We start from the raw sequence: 25,138 nt of genomic DNA, 5'->3' as shown, positions 1-25,138 counted from the left end.
ACTGGAAGCTTTGAGGACCAGGGCTGAAATTAAACTGCTGCATTCATTCGCCCCTTGGTCCAGAGGTGCCTACACTCATCTGTGTAGTTTAGAACTACTGTATCAACACCATGCCATGCTAAATTATCAAATTTTCAAATGCAGAAAGTACATTTGAAGAAAGGTTCTGACATCTCAGTCATTTTTAAACTACTGCTCATCTTTCAGCATCTATGCCTACTTGACTGTCCACCAGCACCTAAAGATCAACATCCAAATCACTGCCACCATCTCTTGCTGTTGTTTCACTATTGTAAGGCCAATATGTATCAGTAGGATAAATTGAAGGCTGACCAAGCATGGTAAAAGCAAATACTGCTTTCTGCAGCTCAGGTATGGGGAGCAGTCTAGCCACAGCACAGAGCTGTACACTGGCCAAAATGCACCTGCTTCTGAGAAAACAGGGCTGGAGGCAAAGGGTCCTCAAACTGTAGAGGTCAAGAAAATTATAAATGCATGAGAGAACTGCTTTCTGGAGAGAGGTTTAGCTTTTGCCAATAGACTATGACAAAGCAAGTAGGTGAAAACCACCATCTAAAGATTTGACAGGTTCTTTTTGTCCAGGTAAGATGAAATAATCCAGTTAGTGGCAAAGACATAATGTAGAGAGGCATGGAAATACACTTGGTGGAAACAGGCCACACAAGGTCTGTAATTTCTTTCTGTGAAGAGTGCTGGAAAGCTGTAGTGAGCATCTCTCACCACTGCCACATCAGCTGTCCTTCAAGTATGGTATTTTTTAAAAAGTCAGATAACATCTGCGAGAGAAAAAATAAGTGCTGGGAGACTAAGAGCAAAAGTTTTTTGTTTTCTCTCAGCCTTTTGGAGCCCAAGACAAGTGCCTTTGAGCACTGACCTGGAGACAGGGAGAACTGGGCTGTCCTGATGGTTTTGCACAGACATTCTGTTGGATGGGGATGAGAAAGCCAGGGAGTTGCTCGAGGAACTGGTGCACCACCAACCAGCAGAATCATTGTAATCATTGTGCTGCCTAGTGCCTGATGAAAGCTTAACCATTCCATCAGAACTATCTACAGTCTGTCAAATCTGTATGTTTCTCTGCAAAGTTTCTATCAGCCCCAACATGCAGTACTTCATGGAACTAGACTCTAAAATAAGACAGCTGCAAAGCCCTCTTTAAAGCTCTTAGGCTACACCTTCTTGAAAAGAAAGCATTGCTCCCTGTATGTTTAGCTCTTACCTATCCCTTTATGTGCCCTCTCTCACTGTTCATTTGTCCCTTGCCAGGCCAGTCACATAGCACTCCATTCCCTCAACCTCATTGTCTGCAATTTACAGTCAAATGGATGAATATGTAAGACAATGTTACTTTTGGTTCAAAAAAAAAAGCTTTTCAAATAATATATTAAAGCCAAAGCTAAAAAATAAACCAAAGAAACTTCCCAGAACAAATCCAAGTGTTCTGTCACCTAGGTAATATTTACATGAGTGTAGAGATATTTAAGCTGTAAAGATCCTATTCTCCAGAGAAAAACATAGGTAGTCTTGAGCCTTATTAACATGTCCATTGTGAAGAAAGGGCAAAGAAACACATTTGAGAAATGCCCTTTAGGGCAGCTTGCAATGTTTTAGCTGTCACTGTGAGCTGTTCAGCATCACACTTAAAGCATTCATGAGGAAAAACAGAAACAGTTTCTACCTGTCAAGGAAACAAAGAGCAGCGTGAAACTGAGAGCTATGGAGAGCAGTGCTGCAAAGCAATGTTGTTTCGTTCCTTTGACAGTCAGGATGATAATCAAAAAAGCAAATGGACCAACACTAAGAATAGGAGTTCAAGCAGTAATTTTTGCTCTCTAATGGCATGCAGCATGTGTCAGAGAAGTAGAGAAAAGAAAAAGAAATGTAGGTAAGCATAGCAGAGAAGTCATCAACAGGAGCTGAAATCCAAGAAATCCAAAGCTCTACAGTCTGAGGAGAGAGAGGGCTCTCCCTGCACATCCCCTCAGCAAAGCAAAACAAAGCTGCACTGCCAGAGCTCTGCTTAGGAGTCATAATGAAATTTGTCAGCTGTGTTGAATAGATCATGGGACTGCCTGCTGAACCTGCAAAGCCCTGGTTTTCTTCACTAATAGCCTGTGCCAGCCTTCTGACAAGCACACAGATATTTTTTGCAGGTGGGGTACAAGAGCAAGCAATTGATCAGATATCTGAATGACAACCCTAAGCTCAGTAGGTGTGCTTGAAAATTAACATTTCTTTACACAGCAGTTGCATTTTTCATATAATTAGGTACTTAAATGGGCATGCAAATACAGGCACATATAATAAAATAGGATTTATTTAATAGCTTTCTTGTGTTCTGTCCTTCAACTGCTACAAATATAGTTGTCATGCAGTTATATTTCTTTTTAGACTAATTTTCTAATCTTTCTCAGATTTTTGTACACCTGTTGGTGGACATTTCCATATTTAAAAGTAAACCATCCCTTTTTTTATAAGCACCCACAGAGAGTATTAGACGACTACAAAATAATGTTCATTGTCATGGAAAGATTTACTTGTAGAACTTCTGGGAGTCCCATTGACTGTTCTGACTAAGACTCAGCCAAAAATGGCTGAATCTGTGCTTTTCTTCCTGGAACTCTGGTATGAATCACCAGGAGATTTAAATGAGTTAATGGCATCTTCACTACCTACTTTTGCTAGACAGAAAATAACAGTAGTCAAATACCTGTAATTTAGCAATTTCTTCCAATTCTTAATGTTTGGGGGGTTGTGTTTTGTTCTTTTTTAAATTGTCACTTTATTTGGGCCAGTACTTGCTTTGCATTGACCTATGACCACCTGAACACTCACTGCTGGCTGCATTTGCAATACTGAGTTTACTTTCTATCCAGAGTTATGATCCTGATTTTTCATTCTTCCCTGTGCAGGTAAATGTTTACCTGGATTGCTATTCTTCTGATCAACTTCAGATGCCTTTCTTTGTAACCACTGGAAAGAAATAAACACTTTAGGGACCTAATCACCTGTTTTTAAAGCAGCTGTCTAAATCAAGAGGGATAAAGTGAAATGGAAAAGAACCTCTTTCCTTTCATTGTGTACAGAGGTTATTAAAGGTGTCTATCCTAATTTCTTCAGGGTGTTCCTTTATGAAGGAGCCACAGCTGACCTCCCAGCTGAGGTGCCTTTACACCACTGCACACAGCACGGGCAGCAAGCCAGAGGAGCTGGATCCCACTGCTCTGCTAGGAAGTCAGGAGCAAATTGCCATCCCTGCAATGTGGTGAGAGGAATCAAGGGTTTAGTCAATAGGGCCACCTGAGAAAATGCCCTCTGGGACAAGGGAGCAGAACCAAGCTGGCAGATCTATGGGGAAGTTACACCAATCCTTTGGTGTAAGAGGAAAGGAGAATGGCATGGCTGAATCAAGACCTGCTGGTCAAAATGAGGGGCAAGAAGGAAATGGAAAGGCAGTGAAAACAGGGACAGGTGTCCTGGGAAGGGTATAGCAATGCTGCTCAGCTGTGTAAGGACCTGTCAGGAAGGCCAAGGTGCAGCTGGAACTGATCTTGGCAAAAGATGAAAAGAATAATAGAGAGAGCAGGAATTTCAGCCAGAAAATAAAGGTTAAAGGAAACATACTGCCAAAAAAAGAAAGCAAACAAGAGTGTTGAATGGGTAACAACAAATGAGGAGGAATTTGAGCTACTCAACAACTGTTTTGCTTATTCTTAACTGGCAAGTGTCTCAATTTGAGGACCATAGGAGTATGGTACTGGAGACAGCATAGCTTCCCCGAAGTATTCTGCCATGGGCTGTGCCGTTACATAGGTTTTACAGGGGTTCTCAATGTTAACTGCTCCAGATTCTGGGAAGAAGAACTGTTGCTGCAACTATCCTGAGCTGCAAATCCTCTTCTTCTTCAAGTAGTGTAACTGCATGGATGGGAATAGAAGGTATCTGAGAAAAAAGTAATTTTCTATGTATTAAGCTAGAAAATGTCAATTCATTATAAATGAAATTATTTTCCCCATTACATTTAGAATGTTTTTGTTCTGGAATATCATTCACAATGCACCCTCCAAACTACTCATTATGCATTCCAGCCCCAGGTAGAAATGTATGTACCATATTAGGCATATGTCTTCTGTTATATTTAGAGAGCCTTCTTTGAACTGAAGTCCTTGAACTATTGTGTTTGAGGGCCTGATTTGCTTTAAAGATTTATTCCCACTCAGCAAAAAGGCTCCTTAATTAGGTTCTAACCAAATTCACCATAGAAGGGTTAATGGAAGAAGAAAGGAATGTTAATTTCAGTAATTATTCTCTTGCCTGTAACCCTAACATTGGAACCAAATGCATTATTTGTAAAATTCTTTCACACTGCAAACCATCAAATGAGAATGAGAGTCACTAGAGAGCATAATTAAACTCCATATGTAAAGCTTACAGTGTTAGCTTGCTAAGTGAAAGTGGGGAAAGAGCAATGAAGGAATTTGCCTTTACTATGGTAAGTAAAATCCTAAAAATAAATTGGAAAAGCTATTATATACAGGAATTAACAATAAGAGATGAAGCTCAAAAACTGGCTGATAAATTTTCATTTGTTTTACCCATAAATAGCTACAGATCTCTTTGAAGTGTGTGCAAGTAATTATTTGTTAGAGTATGTTCTATTATAGCCAGCTGTAACAGATTTAATATTGGTAGTGGAAGTGAATGAGAAGACAAAAAAGAAAATATCCTTGTCTGATTGGATTAGGGAATGAGATGATAGCAGGAGGGAGGAAAATTCAGTCCTCAGACATGTCCTGGAGAATCCATCTATCAGTGAATGAGATGCTGATCACAGATCTAACCTGAAGGATAATTACAGATGGCCCTTTGGAGGGCTTGTTTTTCATGTCTTCAGAGAAACTCTTACTGTTTAACCAGACCTGAAAATATTCCTGCTAATTAAACTGATTTCATCCACTGCTGGATGAAAGCACCCATTTGTGGATGCTTTCCATTTTCAAAGATCCAATTGTATTTCTCATAAGAATCCCCAGATGAAGTTGAAACAGATGCATTTGGAGGCTGTTCCCACAGGGAAGGGGACAGAACATGCACTGTGTGCCAGCAGCTCGCTCCTGTGGAAGCCTGAGCTGTTGCCCACTCATGTTTCTATCAGCTCCAGCAAACATTGTCATGGGCTCCACCAAGCTGGCTGCACACTGTGTGCTTGGATTAGATGTATTTAGAGTCCCTTTGGAATGCAGAGCAATTTATCCAGAAAAATCTACACATTACAATGATAAAAAACTTGGGGCAGGGTCTGTATCTTCCCTTCGAGTTCAATATTACCTCACTGGTCAGGGTGTTTGGACCCTTCTTAGATCAAAACCATCACCTTATATATTTTATTTCTTTTTCCTTCTCCTTTAAGCAGCTAACAATGAAGAAACTGGCATTACAGATCCAGTGCAAGACTAGTGCCTTTAAAAAAATTTCAGTACTCATTGTAGTCTTATTTTAAAATTATTTATGACTTTCCATGTTTTTAAAGCCTGTCTCACCACTTTTTTTCCTTTAGTTTAATTGTAGCAGGCAGAATACAAAATCACTTACACTTTAATGAAAAGAGAGTCTAAATTATCCCAGAACTCTCAGGTGAGTTCAAAACCTGGCCTCAAACTTTCTTCAATGCAGTCAGAATGTTTTCAGAGCAACAAAAATGACAGTAGAAATGTCCATACATGGATTTTAAATAACACTTTTCATAGACAGAACTCAGATTACTTACAAAATTTCATCCTTACCATGATATCATTTTACAAATAAATAAATGAAGGCATAGAGAGTTGACGTGAATTTTGGAAGGAACAGAGAGGAGACTGAACCAGCATTTACAGGTGTCACTAATTGCAATAATTTACAGAATCATCACTAATTCTTTGAACACGCATTGAAAAAAAATTTAATTCACCAGAATTAAACGTAATTTTGATTTAGCTGTATAATAGGTTGATTCCTGGTAACTATGATACAGCTGAGTCAACTTTACACAGAGGAAAGTTGACTCAACCACTCCAGGATGACTTTGAAGTGCCCTGCAAGAGAACTTCAAGTCCATCACTAAAAAACATATTTCAATATGTCCTTGAGATAAATGTAATCTCGCTTACAGTCACCAGGCACTGAACTTTAGATGAAAAGTTACAAACTGGGCAAATGTGTGTGAAGGATACTGGAGGGATTTAAAGCAGAAGCCTCATCAAATATGTGAAGGAAGTAAAAAATTGGTTTTTAATAGGATATAATAGCTAGCTATAAAAAAAATAGAATTTGAGGCTTTCATTTTTTTTTCTTCTTTTTTTTTTTTTTTAAATCAGTCTAAACCAAAATATTATTTCTCTTGTATTTGCTCAAAGTAGACTGAGCTTTTCTGGAGTAGGATGGTTAAAGGTAACCAGGAATCTAGCAGCAATTCTATAACAAAAAATGTCTGCTCCAAGTAAAGGAGCTTTAATACATGAGATTTCCTTGCAGTTTGCTCAATCAGAAAAGACCACAAAGGAATTTTGTAATCATCCAATCAAATCTTTTCATTAACACAAGATAGGGGACATCCAGATAAATAAATTAATCAAAGTCACTTTGACAAACCCATTTTATTTAATCCATAATAAATTAAATTAATTACATTAAAATTCTTCAATATATTACAGAGATCTGTATCAGTCATTCCAGTATTCTCCCTGGTACTAATGTCAAAATGACAGATTTTCCTATTTATTCTTTTTAAATTCTATCATGGCATCATCTAGCTTGATGCTTTTTCTTCTCATGCTCTGAGACTCATTAAAAATAAACATTAAATATTAGAGGAGTTTATGGCCTGAACCAGCTGAGACAAAAATATTTATTTCTAGAACATGTTTTTTTAAGGTCCTTCTTAAATATTGATAGAGTGGTACCTCACAACCATCCTAAACATCATGGATGTAGCTAAGTCATCTGGCATTGTTCCAAGCATAGAACAGAAATCTGTTTTGAATAGTCTTTTTTTTTTTTTTATATCACTGTGAACAAGTAAATAATTTCAATTTGGACCAGAAGATACTTTATGTTCTCAATACATTTCCAGAAACTTTCTTGCCCTCATCTCTGATGACTACAGATTTTCTTTTGCCCTTTTTACTTCCTCCACCACTTCTTTTCCAATTTCTAAACTTGTGATTTATAGTATTTACCATCCATTTTTCCTTTCTCTCCTTTATTATAAATTTAAGACAGGGAGAATTGACTTTCCCTCTAAATGAGATCAGCTGTTTATAACCTATTTGGTCTCTTTCTGTTCTGGGATTTGGGTTCTTAAACCATCTGCCAAGTGCTCTTTGAAATTTCTTTGTTCCCTCTCACATCCTTCTGTTTGATTTTTCTCCTCCCAGCCCATTTTCCAAGCTCATTCACCTTTATGAAACTAAGTTCCTAAAATAAGTTTATGTTACAGTTAGTTATTTATACAGATATATGCAAGTATTTTATTTGCATTTGCTATATACAATTCTCTTTTTTTATTTCCCACATGTCTGTGTTGATAATCACAATGCTAATATAGACATATAGATTAAAGATTATAGATTAAAAATAAGATATAGATTAAAGATCAGGTTTAATGCATACGTTATTATTTTTAGAGACCCATAATATTGATGAAGTATATTTGTGATATTCTTGTCATAACAGAGGCCCACAGAGGAAGCACATTCAGATAGAAGATCTGTTAATATTAATTTCTTCATGCATGGGATTGGAGTAGCAGTTTATGTTCTAGTTTCTGGTTAATTTGCAGAAAAACATGAACATATGTTGGGGGTTTTTTTGAGACGGGGTGGGGGGGGTTGGTTGTTTTTCAGGGATAATAATTCAAGAGCCTGCTTTAGCCTTTGGTTATCAGAGGCAGTCTTCTGAGAACACATCCCAGTACATTGTACTGATATTAAAAAAGATTGTTTTCATTATATTTTATGTTTATTTAGTGATTTTACAAATTTTGCCTCACATTATTATTGTGTGTTCTCTCCTTTGATGTTAGTCTCCTTTCTTCCATCTACTTGGCTTATCCATCTCTCTTCCCAGTTAAAGAGAATTTCCTTCTGAAATGACAAGAGCAAGTAGGTGCTTCTTAAGCAAATTCAGTATGTCATTGAAAGAGTTGACCAAACCATGAAGAGTGAATGCACTAATTTTCCAATTTATCAAGGCAAAGATATTTTGGTCCTATCTAGCTCCGTTTTTATTATCATGTGCTTAAAATATTTATTTGCAGTTTGTGATTTGTATTTTGTCCCCTTGAACTTAATGGTGTGCTACATGTCACTGAGCTGAAACTTGACCCACTTCAATTGTGATGCCATAATTTAAAATTTTTAACAGTATTCTAGAAACCTCTCCCTGAAAAGAGAGTAGGAATGAACATGATGTACTTTTATAAGAGCAATCCAGTACTACTTCTCTTACCCACTCATATGGAGTTCTGGAGTTATGGGAGGTAAAATTTAATGTTATCCTCTTAGCCATGCTCCAGATAATGTCTGTTTACTCTTACATCAAATGGTGCTATAAACACATCTAGTTTTTCATGTAGACATGAGCATGCTTAAAGATGAAGTCAAAAAGTCAAAGTCAAAAGATGAACTCTTACTCACTGTTTCTGAAATATTATGTTGCTTTTCAAATTCTTTCCTATCACTTGACACTAAGAACTTTTTAAGCAAGCTTTACTACTCCCTCCCATCCAATTTTCATTCCTGTGAAATTCGAAGTTGCTCTTTTTTTTTGCACCATGTTTTTTTTTCCCAGTAAGCCATACTTTTCTACACCCTTGGATTATAATTGTTTCTTTCAAAAAAAGAGAAATACTGTGAGTATATGTACTGAAATGAAAAAGAAGCATCTTAAAATATGCACCAATTCAGATACAATATGGTGATAGTGATTTCATATTCTTTAGACTAGGTGAGTTAAAACAATACTGGGAACTATTCTGGGAAAAGGAGAAGTAGGACAGCTGGATTGAATGTTATAATTTTAATTTCTGAAAAAAACTTGATCATTTTTACACATATTGTAGGTTTAGCTTTTAGAGAGACCTTCTGCAACAATAAAAAGAATTATATAAGAAAAAAACCTGTTCATTTCCCTGAATATGACAAAATTTCTATAACAATTGCTGTATACTTCTGATGCACTCCATGTTTAGATGTGTTAAGCTATGACTTGGTGTTTGACATGTGTACTGTTCCAATTTCTTAATATTTTCAAACTGAAAGCCAGAATCTGATTTTTTTTCCCCATTTTTTTTTAACCAAGACAATTGACATTATGGTGTGCTAAATTCCAAAATGGGAAGGAAATCAGAATCTGACATGAGTTCTTGAGAGCCAAGATTATGTCAATGAGTTGAATGTTTGGTGGAAGAATCAAATTATATAAAAGTAGCACAGAACTCAGAAAAGATGGTCGATTGTGAGCCGATGAGAATTAATGTTGCTTTGAAGTAAAGATGGGACTAATATGAATATTCTGGATTCCTTTTGAAAGGTGACAATTACATTGTACCTTTTAGGCAATATTTTGGTAAATATTTGTAAATAAAATGCAAATATTGGTAACTATCACAGAAGCACAGAATATTCTTAGCTGGATGATTGGCCAGCTGCTGGCCTTGCACAGGGCTCACACCGTGTGCCTGAGAGCACTGTCCAAACACTTCTGGAACTCTCAGGCTTGCTGCTGTGACCACTTGCCTGGGGACATTATGTTCCTTGATAAACTGCATTGGTTTACCCCCAGACGTAGTATTACTTTACCCTATAGTTTCTCAGTTAATTATGGTTTGGTATTCACACAATCTGGGCTAAGACAGGAGATCCAGGGCAGGTTCAGAACACAAGCCATACTCTGTTTTAATTCTGCCAAAAATGATTTAGTACCATGCTGGATAGCGCAGATCCTAAATGGAAAGTGTAAACACACATCAATGGAATTTCACTTTTCAACACAAATATTTAGGTGTCTCTTTTGAAGGAAGCAGTACTTGGAATCCATCAACATGCTAAGAGCTGAAAAGAAGCCAAGAAATGCTAACTATGAGCATAAAGTATGTCACAGAGTTCCAGGGGGTGTCTGTCAATTCCTGTATACTTACGCACTTGTTAAAAGACTAGATTTTCTGCTATGCAGAAAACTTTGTTATCTGGAATTTCTTTACTTTTTAGTCTTAGTGGGGGGATAAAATTTGGAAAAATCATATGAAAAATGAAATTATCAAGTGTCTAGATATTAATGCATCTAAACAACAATGCAAAATAATGTCTCAAAGCTGCAGTTTTCAAACTCTCTGTATCTCAAGAATGACAAACAAAAGATGTGGTTATGTTATAATTAATATTATGAAAGTATTATTACATTCCTTACAAGAACTTTTGAAATGTATTGTTCTAAAGTAACATTGCTGAAGCAAAGTATGTCAATCTTTATGAACCATTTCAAATTGTTTGAAAATAAATGGTGCAAACTTTTTGTATGAAATACAGTTTGAGCTTATCACATTCCTGAGTAATTATTCTACTCTAAAAACATTTCCTGAAAAATTAGAGTTTAGGTATTTTGATTTGGTTTGGTTTTGCTTTGGTTTATTTTCAAGAAATATATTTTTTTTACTGTCCCATCACCTGCATTAGTACATTTGTTTTGTATTAACATGCATGTCACCTACATTTCTCTAATCTTTCTCTTGAAATTTAATCTGAGAAGATGCTTAAAGAGCCCTCACCTTTTAAATTATTTTTGATAAAACCAAATTATTATAAAATTGTAAAAAATGTGAAATGATAATGTCTGGGTTACCTCCTTTATTTTTTCCTTAGAGACATATTAACATATCTTAATTAATGCATTTAACTAAGTAAGGATGATAAATGTCTAATCTCACCCTTTTTGCTGCTGTCGTGGTGATCCATAGACATGTTTCTATTTTGCTTTAAAATATTTGTTTCTGCTAGGAATGCCCCTTAAAGATGTACAAGGTTCCTTGAACACAAACCTAGCTGATAAGTATCACTTAAAGCTCCACAAGAATCAATTGTGCAGCTACATTCTTCCATATTAATTACTGCTTGGAAAGTACAGGTGTTTAAAAGGGAACAGAACTAGAATAGATACAAATTCTAGACAGATGTTTATAGTGCCAGACACACTTTGTGTATGCCAATGGGATTAAAAGTATTATCATTTTTTCAGGTGAGGGAAAGTTATCAGCAAGTTCAGAAGTTATGCAGAAGCCAAGAGAAATGTAATTTTTCTGTGAACATTTAACATTTTGCTGTGACAGCTAATTGCTGTATTTCCAAAAAGCTGATCATGGCACAGGGCTGCCTCAGGTGAGATATGCAGAGACGTGGCATATCCTGTGGAACAGGTTCCTTAATCTGGTTGAATAATATCTTATTCTAAAAGTCATTCCAGAAATATGAGTTGAGGTACCTGTGGGCGCACGGTCACCAAAGCCAGTCATAGCACCTGTCTGCGCTTTGCCTCTCTCACCTCACTGTTTGTAGACGCTGTAGATCCTGACCTTAAAATGACACCATGTATTCCAGATCTACTGATTTATCACAAAAAACCCCAACCAACTGTGCAAAATATGTGGCCTACACACAGCATTATGTAATATTTGCCAGTGCTCTGAAGCTGGCGCAGGAAATGAAATTTACACCTGCAGTCAGTCTTGCCCCGCTCTTGCTAGCTCATGTGAGCACATCTCACATGAATGGTCACATTTTACATAGAAATAGATAGAAAACATTCTGTTTATTCTGCTTCTTCTGTCTTTATAGCTGATATTGAAAAAAGTGGAAAAATTCTGTATCCCTGAATCAGAGATGTTTAAAAGGAAAACAACTCCCAACAAAATTTATCTTATTTATTAAATAACACAGGCATGACTTCAGTCTGGTTGCTCTAAAGGTTAACAGGGAATAATAATCTAAACATAAATATTTAGATTCTACATGCCTAGATCATTTAATTAAGTCATATTCTATGTACTGTGTGTATTAACATTTCAGAACTCAGAACCAAAGGGAAGTCTGTTGATTTTGATAACTCTTTTTAAGCACTAGGATAAAGTATGACCTGGTCAAAACCTTTTTTTTTTTTTTAATTTGAATGGAATGTTTCAGAAAGTCTTTTGTTTCAATTTTTTGGTTTTGGTTTCAGTTACCATTGCCGTGTTAAAACAGTCATAACAGAATGCTTTAATTAATTTAGTTTTGGGATCTTTTTCCAGAATCTAAATGAGAGCACAGTTTGAAGCAATGGAAAATTATTTGAACCAGAGATTCTGAGTTTCCACCAGGTTAATTAGACCTTTAGTCTAAATTTAATTGAAGAATGTATTCCTTCATGCTCTGAGTGAGGATTTATTGCACAAAATTAAAATCTAAAATGATGGTTTGAGGGGTAATTTTGTATTTTCTGTGGCTTGGCATCATCATTTTGGTTTTGTTATAAACGTAATCCTTACAATTCCTTGCTTATTTTAATAAGCCATCCATTACACTGCATCAACCATTCCTACTGCTAGGAAAATTACTTTTAAAACTTTAGTAATTAAAAAGTATACCATCTGAGAAGAACAGAAAGAACAATAACACAGGCATTAATGAAAAGCACTTCCTCTAACTGACATTCTGGTTATTGCTATGTCTTAAATGCCAAAACCAGATAGTACACTTTTGTAATTCCTTATATAATGAAATGCTTAAGAAAAATTCTACAGTCGTTGGACCATCATTAACAACTATGAAATTAGGTGTCCCATGGGTTTTTTTCCAATTTAAAGAGGGTTAAATTGCTAATTTACATGTTAATTAGCATTCATTCTAAAGAACACCAAATGTAATTCCATAGCATCTAGCATTTAACAATTTAGCTTATCAAGACATTAAATTTAAAAGAAGCTCTGCATTATTTGCAAGAATTTTTTGAGGGCTAATGATGAAAGGAATCTCATTATTCTAAGTAACATGCAATTTAAAAAGGATGAATACCGCCAATTTATTTACTTTATCACTGAGTAATAAGAAAGCAGCAGAGCACTGGCAGGGCAGCAGGTTTAACAGTTCTTTAAAGCTCACTGATCTGCACAGACTGGTAAGTTTAAAATAAAGAATTGTTTCTGGTGACATTTCTTTGGAATGTGCTGCCTCAAGTCACTCCTAATCACCAGAGTGTGCTCAGTGGTATTTGATAATGCTGCTTCTGCTGCTCTGGAGCTACTCTGCTGCATGCACTTGCTCTGGTGTGCAGTTGAAGCATCTCTGTCTACCAGATCTATAAATACAAGCCTCCCCTCATACCATTTAAGAAAATATTGCATGGTATTATAAAGCAAACATTAATTTAAAGAAATTTTCAAACTGGGAAAATAAATCTTCTTAGTTCAGTGAAACCACAGAATTATCACATTGTTTATGTCCCACTTTTGTGCTTATGTTGTACACTATTCCTTTACTTAAATGCTGATGTCATCCTGTTTTGCTTTATGTTACCCTTATTTGCGTTAGTTTCTGTTATGTGACACAACCTGATTGTCTGTTCCCCTGAACTGCTACTTCAGCATTTCAAAATTGCTGGATTGCAGGTGCTCAGAAGCACAGCAGATGTGATGCAAACATGGTTTTTGAAAGGCAGGATTTCTCTGTCTCTAAACAACAGAAAAAAGCATTCTGGACAAGGAAATTTTGGTCTTATATTATCTAGCAGTAGTAAAAGATGAAAATGTATATGAAAACAGTATTATACATTCCATTCTTTCCTTTTTTTCCCAGAGCCCAGCATTTTTTATGTTGTGTAAGTCCTTTGTATTATTTTCAGTGCAACTCTGTGTGCCAATACAATATTTATGGTACTCTCTTTAACAGAATTAGAGTCATGAAATGTGGCCTAGTCACTCAATTTCTCACCCCTAAATGTAATGATTTAGACATTGGTGGTGCTAAGTGGCTGACACTGAGAGATTCCTGCTGTGCTTTATCCTGGTATTTCTCCTCATTTACTGATTATTTCTCCTGGTCCTTCTTATCTTGGAGCTCTTTCTTCTCCCTTGTCTTCTAATTCCTGACTGATACTTGCATGCCTTGCTGTTCTAGCAGTTTCTGTCCACATCTATTTCCATAATTGCTTCCCAAACCCACGTGTTCTTCTGTTTCCCTCTCATTTCACATCATCAGTTCTTTTGCAGGCAGCAGTTGCATCCCTTGCACAAAAGGGATTAAATTCTAAAGTACAGTCCATTTTCAGTACTGAGTCAGGGATGTTTCTTCACTGAAGACAACATGCAACCTCAGATTAAAGATTTCATTAAAGGGCAAATCCATAAAAGTGTCACTTTAGGGTGTCCCAACAGTATTGATTCTGAAGCCTTCTCACTTCTTTATTCTTGACTTTGCAAATACTATGTATTTTTACTGTTAATTTGCTAAATCTTGTCATCCATAAGCAAAATTTCAGCCCAATAACCAAGGGCAAGGGAAAGATTGTTCTTAAAACACAAAGTGTTTGTAAACCTTTATTATAAGAATCACAATACAGTTCTGTATCTAACAATCCACTACCACTGGGGTAACCTAGTTTGTAAGCAAAACTAGTTTAGATACAAGAATGATGGATGGAAGGGGTTAATTCACATGAAAAAATTCTGAAAGGGTGAGAAAAACTTTTAATTATGGAAAAGGAAGTGTGAGAAAAGTATAACTATTCAGCTAGAAACTATCAAAAATTTTGTCTTTTAGAAAAGTTACAGTCAGAGTGGAAGTAATTTTTGGAAGTAGGAACAAGAATATACACTGAAAAATCAGTGCATGCAGAACAGCTAAGAAAGTGTGAAGCTGTATCAGAAATCAGAGAATGTAATAAATGGCATAGGAATAAGTAACAACAAGAAAATCTCTAGTTTCACAATGAGTAAGAAAAAGGTCTCTTTAAGGCAAAAAGACACTGAAATGATAGGATAGACTTCAGAAATTAATTCTCTGCTTTTAACTTTGGTCTTCATATAAAAAGAAGCTAGACTAGTCTAGAAACATCGAGACTATGCTGTTTCCAAGGGAAGAGAAAGATGTGCTTAAAAGGATAGAGCACAGAAAATTGTTATTTCTATTGCAGATTAATGAATAAATAAAACAAAATTGAGCGCACCCTTACCCCCAAATTCAAGAGGAAAAAAAAGTGTTGCAAAGAAGCAGAAGTATAACAAATGTTTTACTGGAAAAGGTGATCATTCTAAATAATTGTATAGCAGAGATAGTTAAAATATAAACTGGTAATAGATTTGGCTAAAGTTAGAAATATGCAGGCATTTCACTGAAATTAAAGTATGCTTTGTAGAAAAAAATCTGTGAAACTGTTGACTGCATTGAATCATAATGTCAATATTCTTGTGTAATTTCATCTCTAACACCCCTCTCTTGTAAAACATATGAGCTTCCTTCATTTTATACAATTAATTTTTTTTTTTGAGGTGGTTTTTTAAAGGGCTACCTCTTAGAAAGTTCAAAGTTTTCAGGACAGCGCCTAATTTTAAACACTCTAAATTGCACACATATAGAAATTTGTGTATGCGATAGCTGCTTTGGAGCATAGAAATTCATCGGTCATTAAAGAAGACAGTAACTATGACATACACAAAACTCTTGCATCACTTCAAGTCCACTAATAAACCAGCTGTTTGAGGGAATCTAACACCATATTACTGTTTCTCTTGTTTGACTTCTTTTTTTTAATCTTACTAGGGATGTGAGGAATGTGAAAGTGTTTCTTGACGAGCATCAAACCCAGGTGATTTTTTTGTGAGTTACAGGAGCAGAATCCTGCTGACAGCACCACTTGCTAACTGAAAGCAAGAAATTGTGAGGCCTTTTACCACTCAGGTTTTTTCCTGAGGAGGCCACAGAGTACAGACCCATGTGCAAAATTTGGCCCCACGAAGTCAGGGCCAGTGTCCTGCTTTTCAAGGGTCATCTCTCTAAAAGCCAATGTCCTGATGCAGAGGTGCAGGAGCAGGGGCTGCAGGGAAGGACCTCAGCCCTGTCCTCATGGGAGCACCAGAGGAACAGTGGGTACACCCATTTTCCAAGGGAAAATAGCAGAGACTACACAAGCCCATGTATTAGGGGACCTTCATGCTGGTGTAGTTCTGTCTGGGATTAGTGTGTTCTTACAGCTGAATATGCATTCCTTGGTCCACAAGAAGGTTTCTTAACATGTTTGCCTAATTTCCCACATCCAGATCCTAAGGTGAAATTCCTCAGATATTACCAAACCAGTTATTTTTCCTCCAAATGAAAATTGTTTGGGTAACACAGGTTTGCCTTGGCACCAAAAGACACCACTTACTTTTCCTCCAATAAACACAGAGATGCTGGAAAAAACACCCTCAAGATGAACTAACAAGATCTCAGCACTTACAATCATTCCTGGAGCTTTCTCTGAGTTAACTTATCAGTACATTTTCCGGGTGGCAACAGCAATGCTAGCTAAAATGTAAGCATATTTGCTAGCTTTGAAGTTTAACAGGAGCTAAATCTCTGTCTGAATTAGAGTTTAAATCCACAAGCACCATAAAGGCTTAACAGTAAGTGCCAACAGCTGTACACACTAAATCAGTTTCTCATGCCAAAAATATAACCAAATGCTTGTATGCATGGATGTAAATACTGAAATACAGGTATGTTCACGTAAACCAGAGTAGACTGAAACTTCTGTTCGTTTACAGAACTGTCTGCTTCAAGGACACTAAAATTTATGTTGTGGGGTGCTTTTTATAGGTTTTTTTAGTTTGTGCATTTTTTTATCACAGGAGAAAGTGTGATGCATTTAACTGTATGGTTAAATTTTGACAACAAAACTAAAAGCTTGCTTTGTCATCAGAAACCCCAAGATGGCAATACAGTCTTGTTTTTCATTGCTACTTCTAGCTCTTATTATTATTATTATTATTATTTTTATCATCATAATTATTATATTGCAGTACATGGAATGGATTTGTGATTTCCTCATTTGCTAACATCTTGCTCATTGCCAAGGATTATTTATACAAAAAATTGAAAACTCCAACTACTTTGTTGTTAACTGAATGAATGGATACTGTGCATGACCTGGACTTATTAAAAGATTCCATTTAATAATATCGACCAAATAGACACCTCTGCTCAACTTTGGCTTCATTTTAAAGATGCACAAAACATGGTTAAAAAGAACCACCCTTGTACATTATTTTCAGCTTAATCGACTCCTGCATAAATTACCTTTTCAGGTGGCAGCCTGTCTTGATTCTCTGTATCCTGATCACTTTAAAATGAATTCTCACCAGGACCCTTTTTGCTTTTCAGTGCTCAGAGAGCTTTGGCAGAGCCCAGTACCCCATTCTGATGCTGTTAACTTTTGCTGCAGAGAGCACAGCGAGCAAGCCAGAGCCAGCGTCCTTCACCTTGATGCTTGAGGAGAGAAACTGCAGATTTATAAAGCAGGCTGCTCCCCCTGACTGCTGCCCCTGGCTTCATAAAGTCATAGGAAAAAAACACAAAGGGAAAAAGCTGTGGTTTCAAGTGGGTTAGCTGATATGTGGTAGCCAATGAGAGATGCATGCACAGGGCTGTATGGTGATGAAAGATTAGATTCTCCCAGGAAAGTCACTCCCACTCCTGCCCCAGCCTTGTTAAGTATCAGGTTTAACAGCACAGGGCTCAGGTAAAGCTGGGTGGGAGTGCAAACTTCCAATCAGACAGATTTTCTGTGTTCACTTTATCCAGCAGTGCTCTGAAATAAATTAATTTCCAATAGCAGGTAACATCAATGAAAAATTCTTGTGGCGTGTCAGGAAAGACGTTGAGTCTAATGCTGACAAGAAAACCAAAGGAATAAGAATTGCTTAATAGTGGGAAAAGCTTGTTACTCAAAAATAGATAAATATTAGAACTCTCTAGGGTCATTATAGTGTTAGAAGATAATGAAGATAGAGGCATTGATCTTTGATGGTCTGCCAAAATTTTATGCATATATATGTACACATACCTCATATTTTTATGCCTATAAATTTGAAGGTATTTAGCAAGCAGAGAGAGAGAGGGGCAATGTCTGAGTGTACTGCTTTAGAATAATCTAACACAGAAAGACAGCAGAAAGACCATTTATGCAAACTAGGCCAGACTGCCATCAAAACATTTTGCAGCTTCTGAGGACAGGGAGGGCAATGGCTGGTATGCCAGCTTCTGGGTCCAGGACTCAGCACTTCCTGCTATAGTTACTGGTTGAAATAATCTATAAGAAAATGGATCACAAAATTAATTTTATGAAACCACAATATTTGGAGATTAAAGCCACAATTCTCTGAATAAAATCTGTTTCCTCTGGAAGACAAACAAAAGACTTATGATTAAGCACTCAGTGCAATATCCTTTTTTCTGCCTTACTATCTTCTCTAAACCTCATTTCCACTTTAATACAAATTGTGAAGTAGTAGTATTTAAATGGGAAATCACATGGGAGGAGTACACTGTATCGTTACTGACATGCAAAGAGTGTCTCATTTTAATTTACTCTCCATTAGAAGAATGATGTTTAGAACATATCCATGCAGATTACTAAAGCTACCCTCAAATTACTGCTGGGAAGCAGAAAACATACCTTCAGAGGAAGTAGCTCTTGTATTGGCTAATGTCCCTCCCAGAATAAACATTTTGAAACAAAGCTAAATAAACCCACAGGAAACCATAAATTAACCTTTCTTAAATTTTTTTAAGATTATGTTGATAAAATTATGAAGATAGGCTTTTCTGTGACTGACTATAAAAAGTCAGAGTAAACACCTACACTATTCCTAGAGGCAAACTAATTCTTTTCCCAGGCTTGGCTGACCAGGTAAAAGTGAGAGGGAAGAAGAGACTGAATTACCCTGTCACATCAGGAGGGTATCTAGCTAATCCTGCACTAACTGAGCCTCTGAACTACATCTGAAAGGGCAGGATGAGGTGAGCTTGCACTGTCCATTGATATTCTGTATGTGTCGCGCATTTCTGTGCAGACCCTTAGTTTCCAGCACTATATGTCTGGCAGCTTTTAAAGCAGTAAATTTATCTGAAAATTAAGAGTTTTATTGCTTAAACAAGCCCTTTTATAACAGAAACTTGCCAAAAACCTCCCCTGCCCAACAACCCAATCATAGTTGGTGCATGAAGCAGGCTGTTTGATTTAGCATAAACTGCTTTTTGCAGGGGGAGTGTGTGAAGAGGAAAGAGCACAAATGGCTCCATTTGAGTTCAGATGCATTTCTGATGACTTAAAAAAACAGCTGAAGGGTAAAAAAATCTTGTGTGCAGCAAATGGGGATTTATAGGGATAAGAGTCACAGGTTTAGGATCTGGAAAAGCATTTGTTTTGTACAATTATAAACAAAATTATGGATTAATTAAAAGAATGGTGATGAGGGGAATTGCTTTTGATTTAGTGCATAAGCACATAACTCTGGTTTGGGAGTGATGGGACAAAAGAGTCCCATTATTACCCACGGATAGCTGCCTGGGGTGCTTGAATTCAGCAGGATGGTTCAGCATTTGATGTGTGGGCAGGCCTTAGGCAGTTTTTTAATGAAGTGCTGTGACAGATGCACACAGAAAATTCCAGGGTGATTTACATCCTCTGTGATACTGCAGAAGACAATAAGATTGCTTTCAGGGAGACCGAGGAATTTTGCCTTTAGCATTGCTCATTTTAATCAACATTATTATTTCTAATACTCTCCTCAGAAATACTTGCAACTTCTAATGGTTTCACATATTTTTGAGGTAGCTCCTGACCCTCCTGAACCCACAAGTGTGATCACACAGAGGACAGTAATTCCCTGGCAGCTTGGATGCACGCAATGCATGAGCACTTAAATGCAAGCACTAGCAGAAATCCAGGAGGAAAAGATCCATCTACAGAATCCAGTAACATGTGCTGAGCATGCCAGGTCAGCAGATGTGATCTCTGCTTCAGAGGTTCAGAAACATTCACTCCTGGACTTCACAAGCCATTTTCTTTAAATTCTGAAGTGTTTATATGAATTAATTGCATTTTCTTTTCATGTTGCCAATTGAAATGTGGATTTTGCTAAAATTGGAGGAAAACTGGGACTTGGGAAATAAAGTTAATAGGCACATATGGGTAAAATATACCTACCACATACAAATGTGATAGAATTGATACCAAAAAAGTGATAAAAAATTAGTATTTATTATCTTTTTTCAGGAATCCAATGTCTCATCAGGGATTATTTTATATCGTTCTGTATGCAAGGAAAAATGTATTTTGCCTGAGAAACATTATGAGACATAGATTTTAACTCCAGAAACAGATGCTTTAAAAAAATAGACAAAATTAGTTTTTGCCCTTGAAACAGTCCAACCAGCTTTAAGCAGCATGATCATATGCCTTCTGATAAAAGCAAGAAGAATAGGGGCTTTTCTGTGACTGGGAGGGTCAAAAGAGGGACCTGGTCATTTGAGGAAGTGGTCTTTCCCCCTTCCTGTGGTTTTTAAGTAATTCCACATTTAAATTTATCAAATTTAGTCCAGACATCAGTATTAAGCATGTATCTAAAGCTACAGCTGGAGGTCTTTCAGTCAGAGTAGCTTAAAAGAAATTGTGATAAAAGTGAATATTTTCCATTTTATTTTAATGGAAAATAGCATGCTGAAGTTGAAAACATCAAATGATGAATTGTCTTCTACTTGGGTGAATTTAGAAACCTCCCACGACCAATGAGGAGGGAAGAGAGACCATCGTAACATGCAAGACATTTATCAGGTTTACCTGCTTGTGAGCGTGGTCATAAGAATTGATGTGGTTGTCAAACTCCTGGTGTTTGTGGTACTGCTTGTCACACAGTTCGCAGTAGAAGTTAGCCTTCACATCCTCCAGGGCCTTAGCTGCAGCTTTCTCCTTCTCAGCGTAGTCCTGCAAGGGCAGAAGCAAAGGGAGGCTCTTCACCTGAGACTGTGAACTCCCGCTTTTCATCAGGCACATTGCAAGCCCTGGACAGCTGGAACACCAGACTCCATCCCAAACACGCTAAGCAGGTTTTGGTCTTAAATGGGATTCAATAAAATTGTTGTGTTTCTTGGGGAATTGCTCTTACTACTCATTGTAGGTTCTGCTGTGAGGAGAGAGGAACGGGGTGCAGAGGAATGCCATCAGGATACTGGCCAGCCCTGGGCAGCAAAGCTGAGCAGTGAAGAACAAGTAAGCCCCCTGTGTCAGCCTGTTAACTCAGCCCCAGATTGCCCCAATATCTGCTCTTTCAGGTACTGTTGCTCACAACAAATAAACTGGTTTAATATGATATTATGGCAGATTTACTTTCATCTTCTGCTTTCTGACTTCTATGGAATATTCCCTGGGGCCAGGCAGCAGATTGCTTTGGCTGGCTGAGATTTTTCTGGAGCAGAGCCCCCTCTGCAAGAGCCTTTTCTGTTCTTCCCTGTCCTTCCCAACGTCTGCATGAAGGGACACACCATCCAACCTGACCAAAGTGAAAGTAACTCTTGGCCACAGCCACTGAGAAGAGCACTAGCTAATGCCCAGGCTCGTGCAAGCACAGCTGAAAACAGGGAAAACACAATTAGTTCCTAATATCTCCCCAGTGACACAAGTGAGAGCTATGGAGAGCCAAACACTTTAATTCGACACATAACATTAGGTAAAAAAGAGAAAATTTCAAACATAGGAGCCAGAAGCTACTGAGGTCAAATTAATGCACTTAAATAAAGGGCCTGATAAGCAAAATTGGCAGCAGACTTTGTCAATCTTATTTCCTTTAAAAGTCCTGTTGCTGTTATTTTTATGACACTTCCTCAAACATTTAGCATTAAAATGCAAACTTCTGATATGGAAAACAAGAACAAAAAAAAGTTGGTAGAAGCTATTCATTTTGTATTCATATTGACAAGCTGGTATTTCTTGAGTGCACGTAATATATTGCCAGGGATTGCAGTAATTCATCATTTGCTGCGCCGTTTTACTCTCCTAAAGAAATGAGCCCTTTCTGCTGCCAGATTTCCATGCTCTGCAGTCACTGTTGTCTGCTGTCCACATGCTTTCACCACTCTTTGCGTGACAAACTCAGAGTGCATGAAAGCCAGGACATGCTGCACATCTGGGACAGCCTGCTCTTAGCACATCACTGTGCCCAGCCCAGCTCCAGGGAGCAGAGAGGGCTGGAGGCCGGTGTTGGGTACAGCAGATTAATATGAAGGTACATTTTGAGCCATTCAGAGGGGGAGGGACTTTATTAAAGAGTGACATGATTCAAATATGAGACTTGGCCAAGGAGTTGATGCTGGTCATTTGTGTGACTCACAGAACTTTGCACAGCTCTGTGCTGTGAGCCCTTCTGTTTTGCCTCTTTTTCTCTTTAGACCCTGATATTGGTGTGAGTTGTTCTTTTTTACTCTATAGTTTTAGAGGCTGCCTTTGCTAGTGAGATTAAATTCATCTAAACTCGGCTGTCTAGAAGTTAGGTGTATGGGTAAGACAGGATCCTAAGCTGCTTCTGTAAGAAAAATGCTAGACACTGCCAAATGGTTATTAATCCCATCTATTTCAAAAACCCATTCTAGGATGAGATTAAATTCTCCAGAGGTTCTATCTCTCTGACCACTGCAAGGCTCTAAATTACTAACCTGGCCTACATCCTTAATTCTTAGATTGCTGAACTCAAAGGTAATAAATTCTATATAGTATTTCTTTAGATTCAATTCTAAATCTCCCCATGAAACTTGCATGAACTGACCTACTTGAAGACAGGGGGTCAGAGGGGAAAGCTGTGCCAAGAATTTTGATTTTACATCTCATCGATGATACTAATGGCTTACCAGTTCCTCCCAGAGGTGAAACATGCAAATAAATCTCTTTCCTGCAAGCATATAGCTCAGATGGGTCAATATACACTAAGAAAAAAAAAACTAACCTGAGCTAACATTTCTCCACTTGAGAGGCTGCTCAATTATGGTAGTTAATCCTTGATTGTATCAGGGAGAAATATACCCACAATCAAACAGTTAAATAGCTTTCATTAGTTATTTAAATTTACAGAGCCCATTAAAAAGTGATACTTTTCAGCTTATGCTTCAGACCCATTGTTTTTCTAGCATTAATTATTCACCAGGCCTTTGATATAATTAAAATGCATAAATTAGAATGTGGATGCAATAGTATTAATTATGCAGAGATGTCTTCCCTGAAAATCAAGTGTTGGAGGCAACATATTTTTATTCTAAACTGGTAAAAATGTAAGTTTTGCACTCACTGGAAGCCAGCCAAAGCATAATTTTTTTGCAGGAGGGGTTGTGGGTTGTTTTTTTTTTAATGTTTGCTGTTGTTGTTGTTTTGTTGGTTTTTGTTTGTTTTTGGGGGGGGGGGTTGTTTTTTGGGTTTTTTTTGCTCAGTCTGAACTGTCAATTAAGTGCTTACAGCCTGCTCCATCTTTCCCTCTGCTGAAGGAGAAGCCCAACTGTTTGGGGTGAATGCACCACATTACTGCCTGTAAAGCACAGCTGAAACTGCTGCTCATGAGCATTCCAAACTGCCAACTTTATCTTTCTCAGCAGAAATTAATACAGTTCCCTTCACATAAAGATGTTTTAAAATAGCAACAAGGCAGCTCCCAGGTGCATCCTAAGATAATCACAACTACCTCCATTGCCTTATTGCTTAATTATGCTTGTCTACCATGGCAAAAGATATAACTTCCTGCTTGCTTATCGATCCGATGCAGGGAAATTGAGTGCCACATCACATACTTTAGAAAGGTCATGGTTTTTTTCTTTCTCTACAAAGAAATAAGAACTTCTGGAACTACTGTAAATTGTGCATAGTCAAATGAATTTTCACATCCAGACTTCTAATATCATCTCACTAGGATTGTAGAGACTGATGGTCAATTCTGGCATGGTGAATGTGATCACATGAAAGAAAATCTATGGAGCTGCAGCAGTAGAAAGCATATGTGATCCTGAAGGCCTGGTCACACAAATGCAGACACAGGCAGGCAGCAAAGATTCACCAACACGTTTTGAACTCAGAATCTTCAATGGTAAGGAATATATGTGTCACAGTCACATTAACTATTCTGGATCATACCCTCCTTAGTAATGGCACAAAGCCTGGGTAGACATGTGTATGCCTATAAGACAATATAAATTAGCAGTTCTGTCTTCGAGTAATGGACAGCAGTGGTTCAACCTCACGTAAGGGATGATGTCACCCTTGTAGGTAAGAACTCCTAGAAACCATGGATTAACCAACTTGTGTGGTGCTGGATGCAGGCAGTGAAGTGGATAAGGACAAACAAGTGCAGAATATGTCTCTAAATGCATTTTTTCTAGAAGCCTGCAAAATGGTTCCATATTATAGATTTTAATTGCATTCACATCAATTTCACCCACAGAGACACATAACTGTAATAATTGTTTATATATTGGACTAATTTTTAAAAAATACTTCTCTTGCATGTTAGGCTGGAAGTGCTTTCACTTAGCAGCTACTTTTGCAGTATGCTTGGTATTGTGAAAACTCAATTAATGGTAGCTGACATTACATTTTCTAATATGGGGAAAATCAATGAAAAATCCCATGTAACTGAGTTTTCTTGAATGTTGCCACTGACATCTAGTAAATTAGAAATCATTTATTAAATCTAGAGTCTGTAATAGATATTTAATAGACTGCACGGCCATTAAAGGATGCTGATCTAGACAAAACAATACCACATTTCTTGTCTCAGTAACTGATAGTAAATATATCTGCTACTTCAAATGGACTAAGGTGAAAAGTAGGTCACTTGATAATAAAACTTACTGAGGCAATTTTCTACAAACCCATGGATTTCTATAAATATACTGGAGTAAATACATGGTGCTTGTAATAGAATATGAGAAAAATATAGTATCATTAGCCCACTTTTGATTACCTATTTCTAAATTGGAATGCAAAATTAGTGAGAGAACAGCTAACTCACATTAATGCAGAGCTCAGTAAGTGACAGACT

At 37.2% G+C, this 25,138-nt stretch overlaps 1 protein-coding gene across 1 annotated transcript in view; it reads right to left on the bottom strand.

Annotated features, from left to right (window-relative positions):
- ZNF804B (zinc finger protein 804B) overlaps positions 1-25,138 on the bottom strand; it is a 219,768-nt gene that overhangs the window by 9,256 nt on the left and 185,374 nt on the right. Inside the window, exon 2 of the mRNA XM_054274234.1 lies at positions 20,905-21,048. Coding sequence (XP_054130209.1) covers positions 20,905-21,048 — 144 coding nt within the window. The remainder of the gene's footprint in view (positions 1-20,904; positions 21,049-25,138) is intronic.

This window comes from Melozone crissalis, unplaced genomic scaffold, assembly GCF_028551555.1.
Source record: "Melozone crissalis strain CALT ecotype California unplaced genomic scaffold, PUWL_Pcris_2 ptg000016l_1, whole genome shotgun sequence".
In the NCBI taxonomy this organism is placed as follows: Eukaryota; Metazoa; Chordata; class Aves; order Passeriformes; family Passerellidae; genus Melozone; species Melozone crissalis.
The sequence above is the reverse complement of the archived record's forward strand: the minus strand, read 5'-3'. Positions and strand labels throughout refer to the sequence as shown.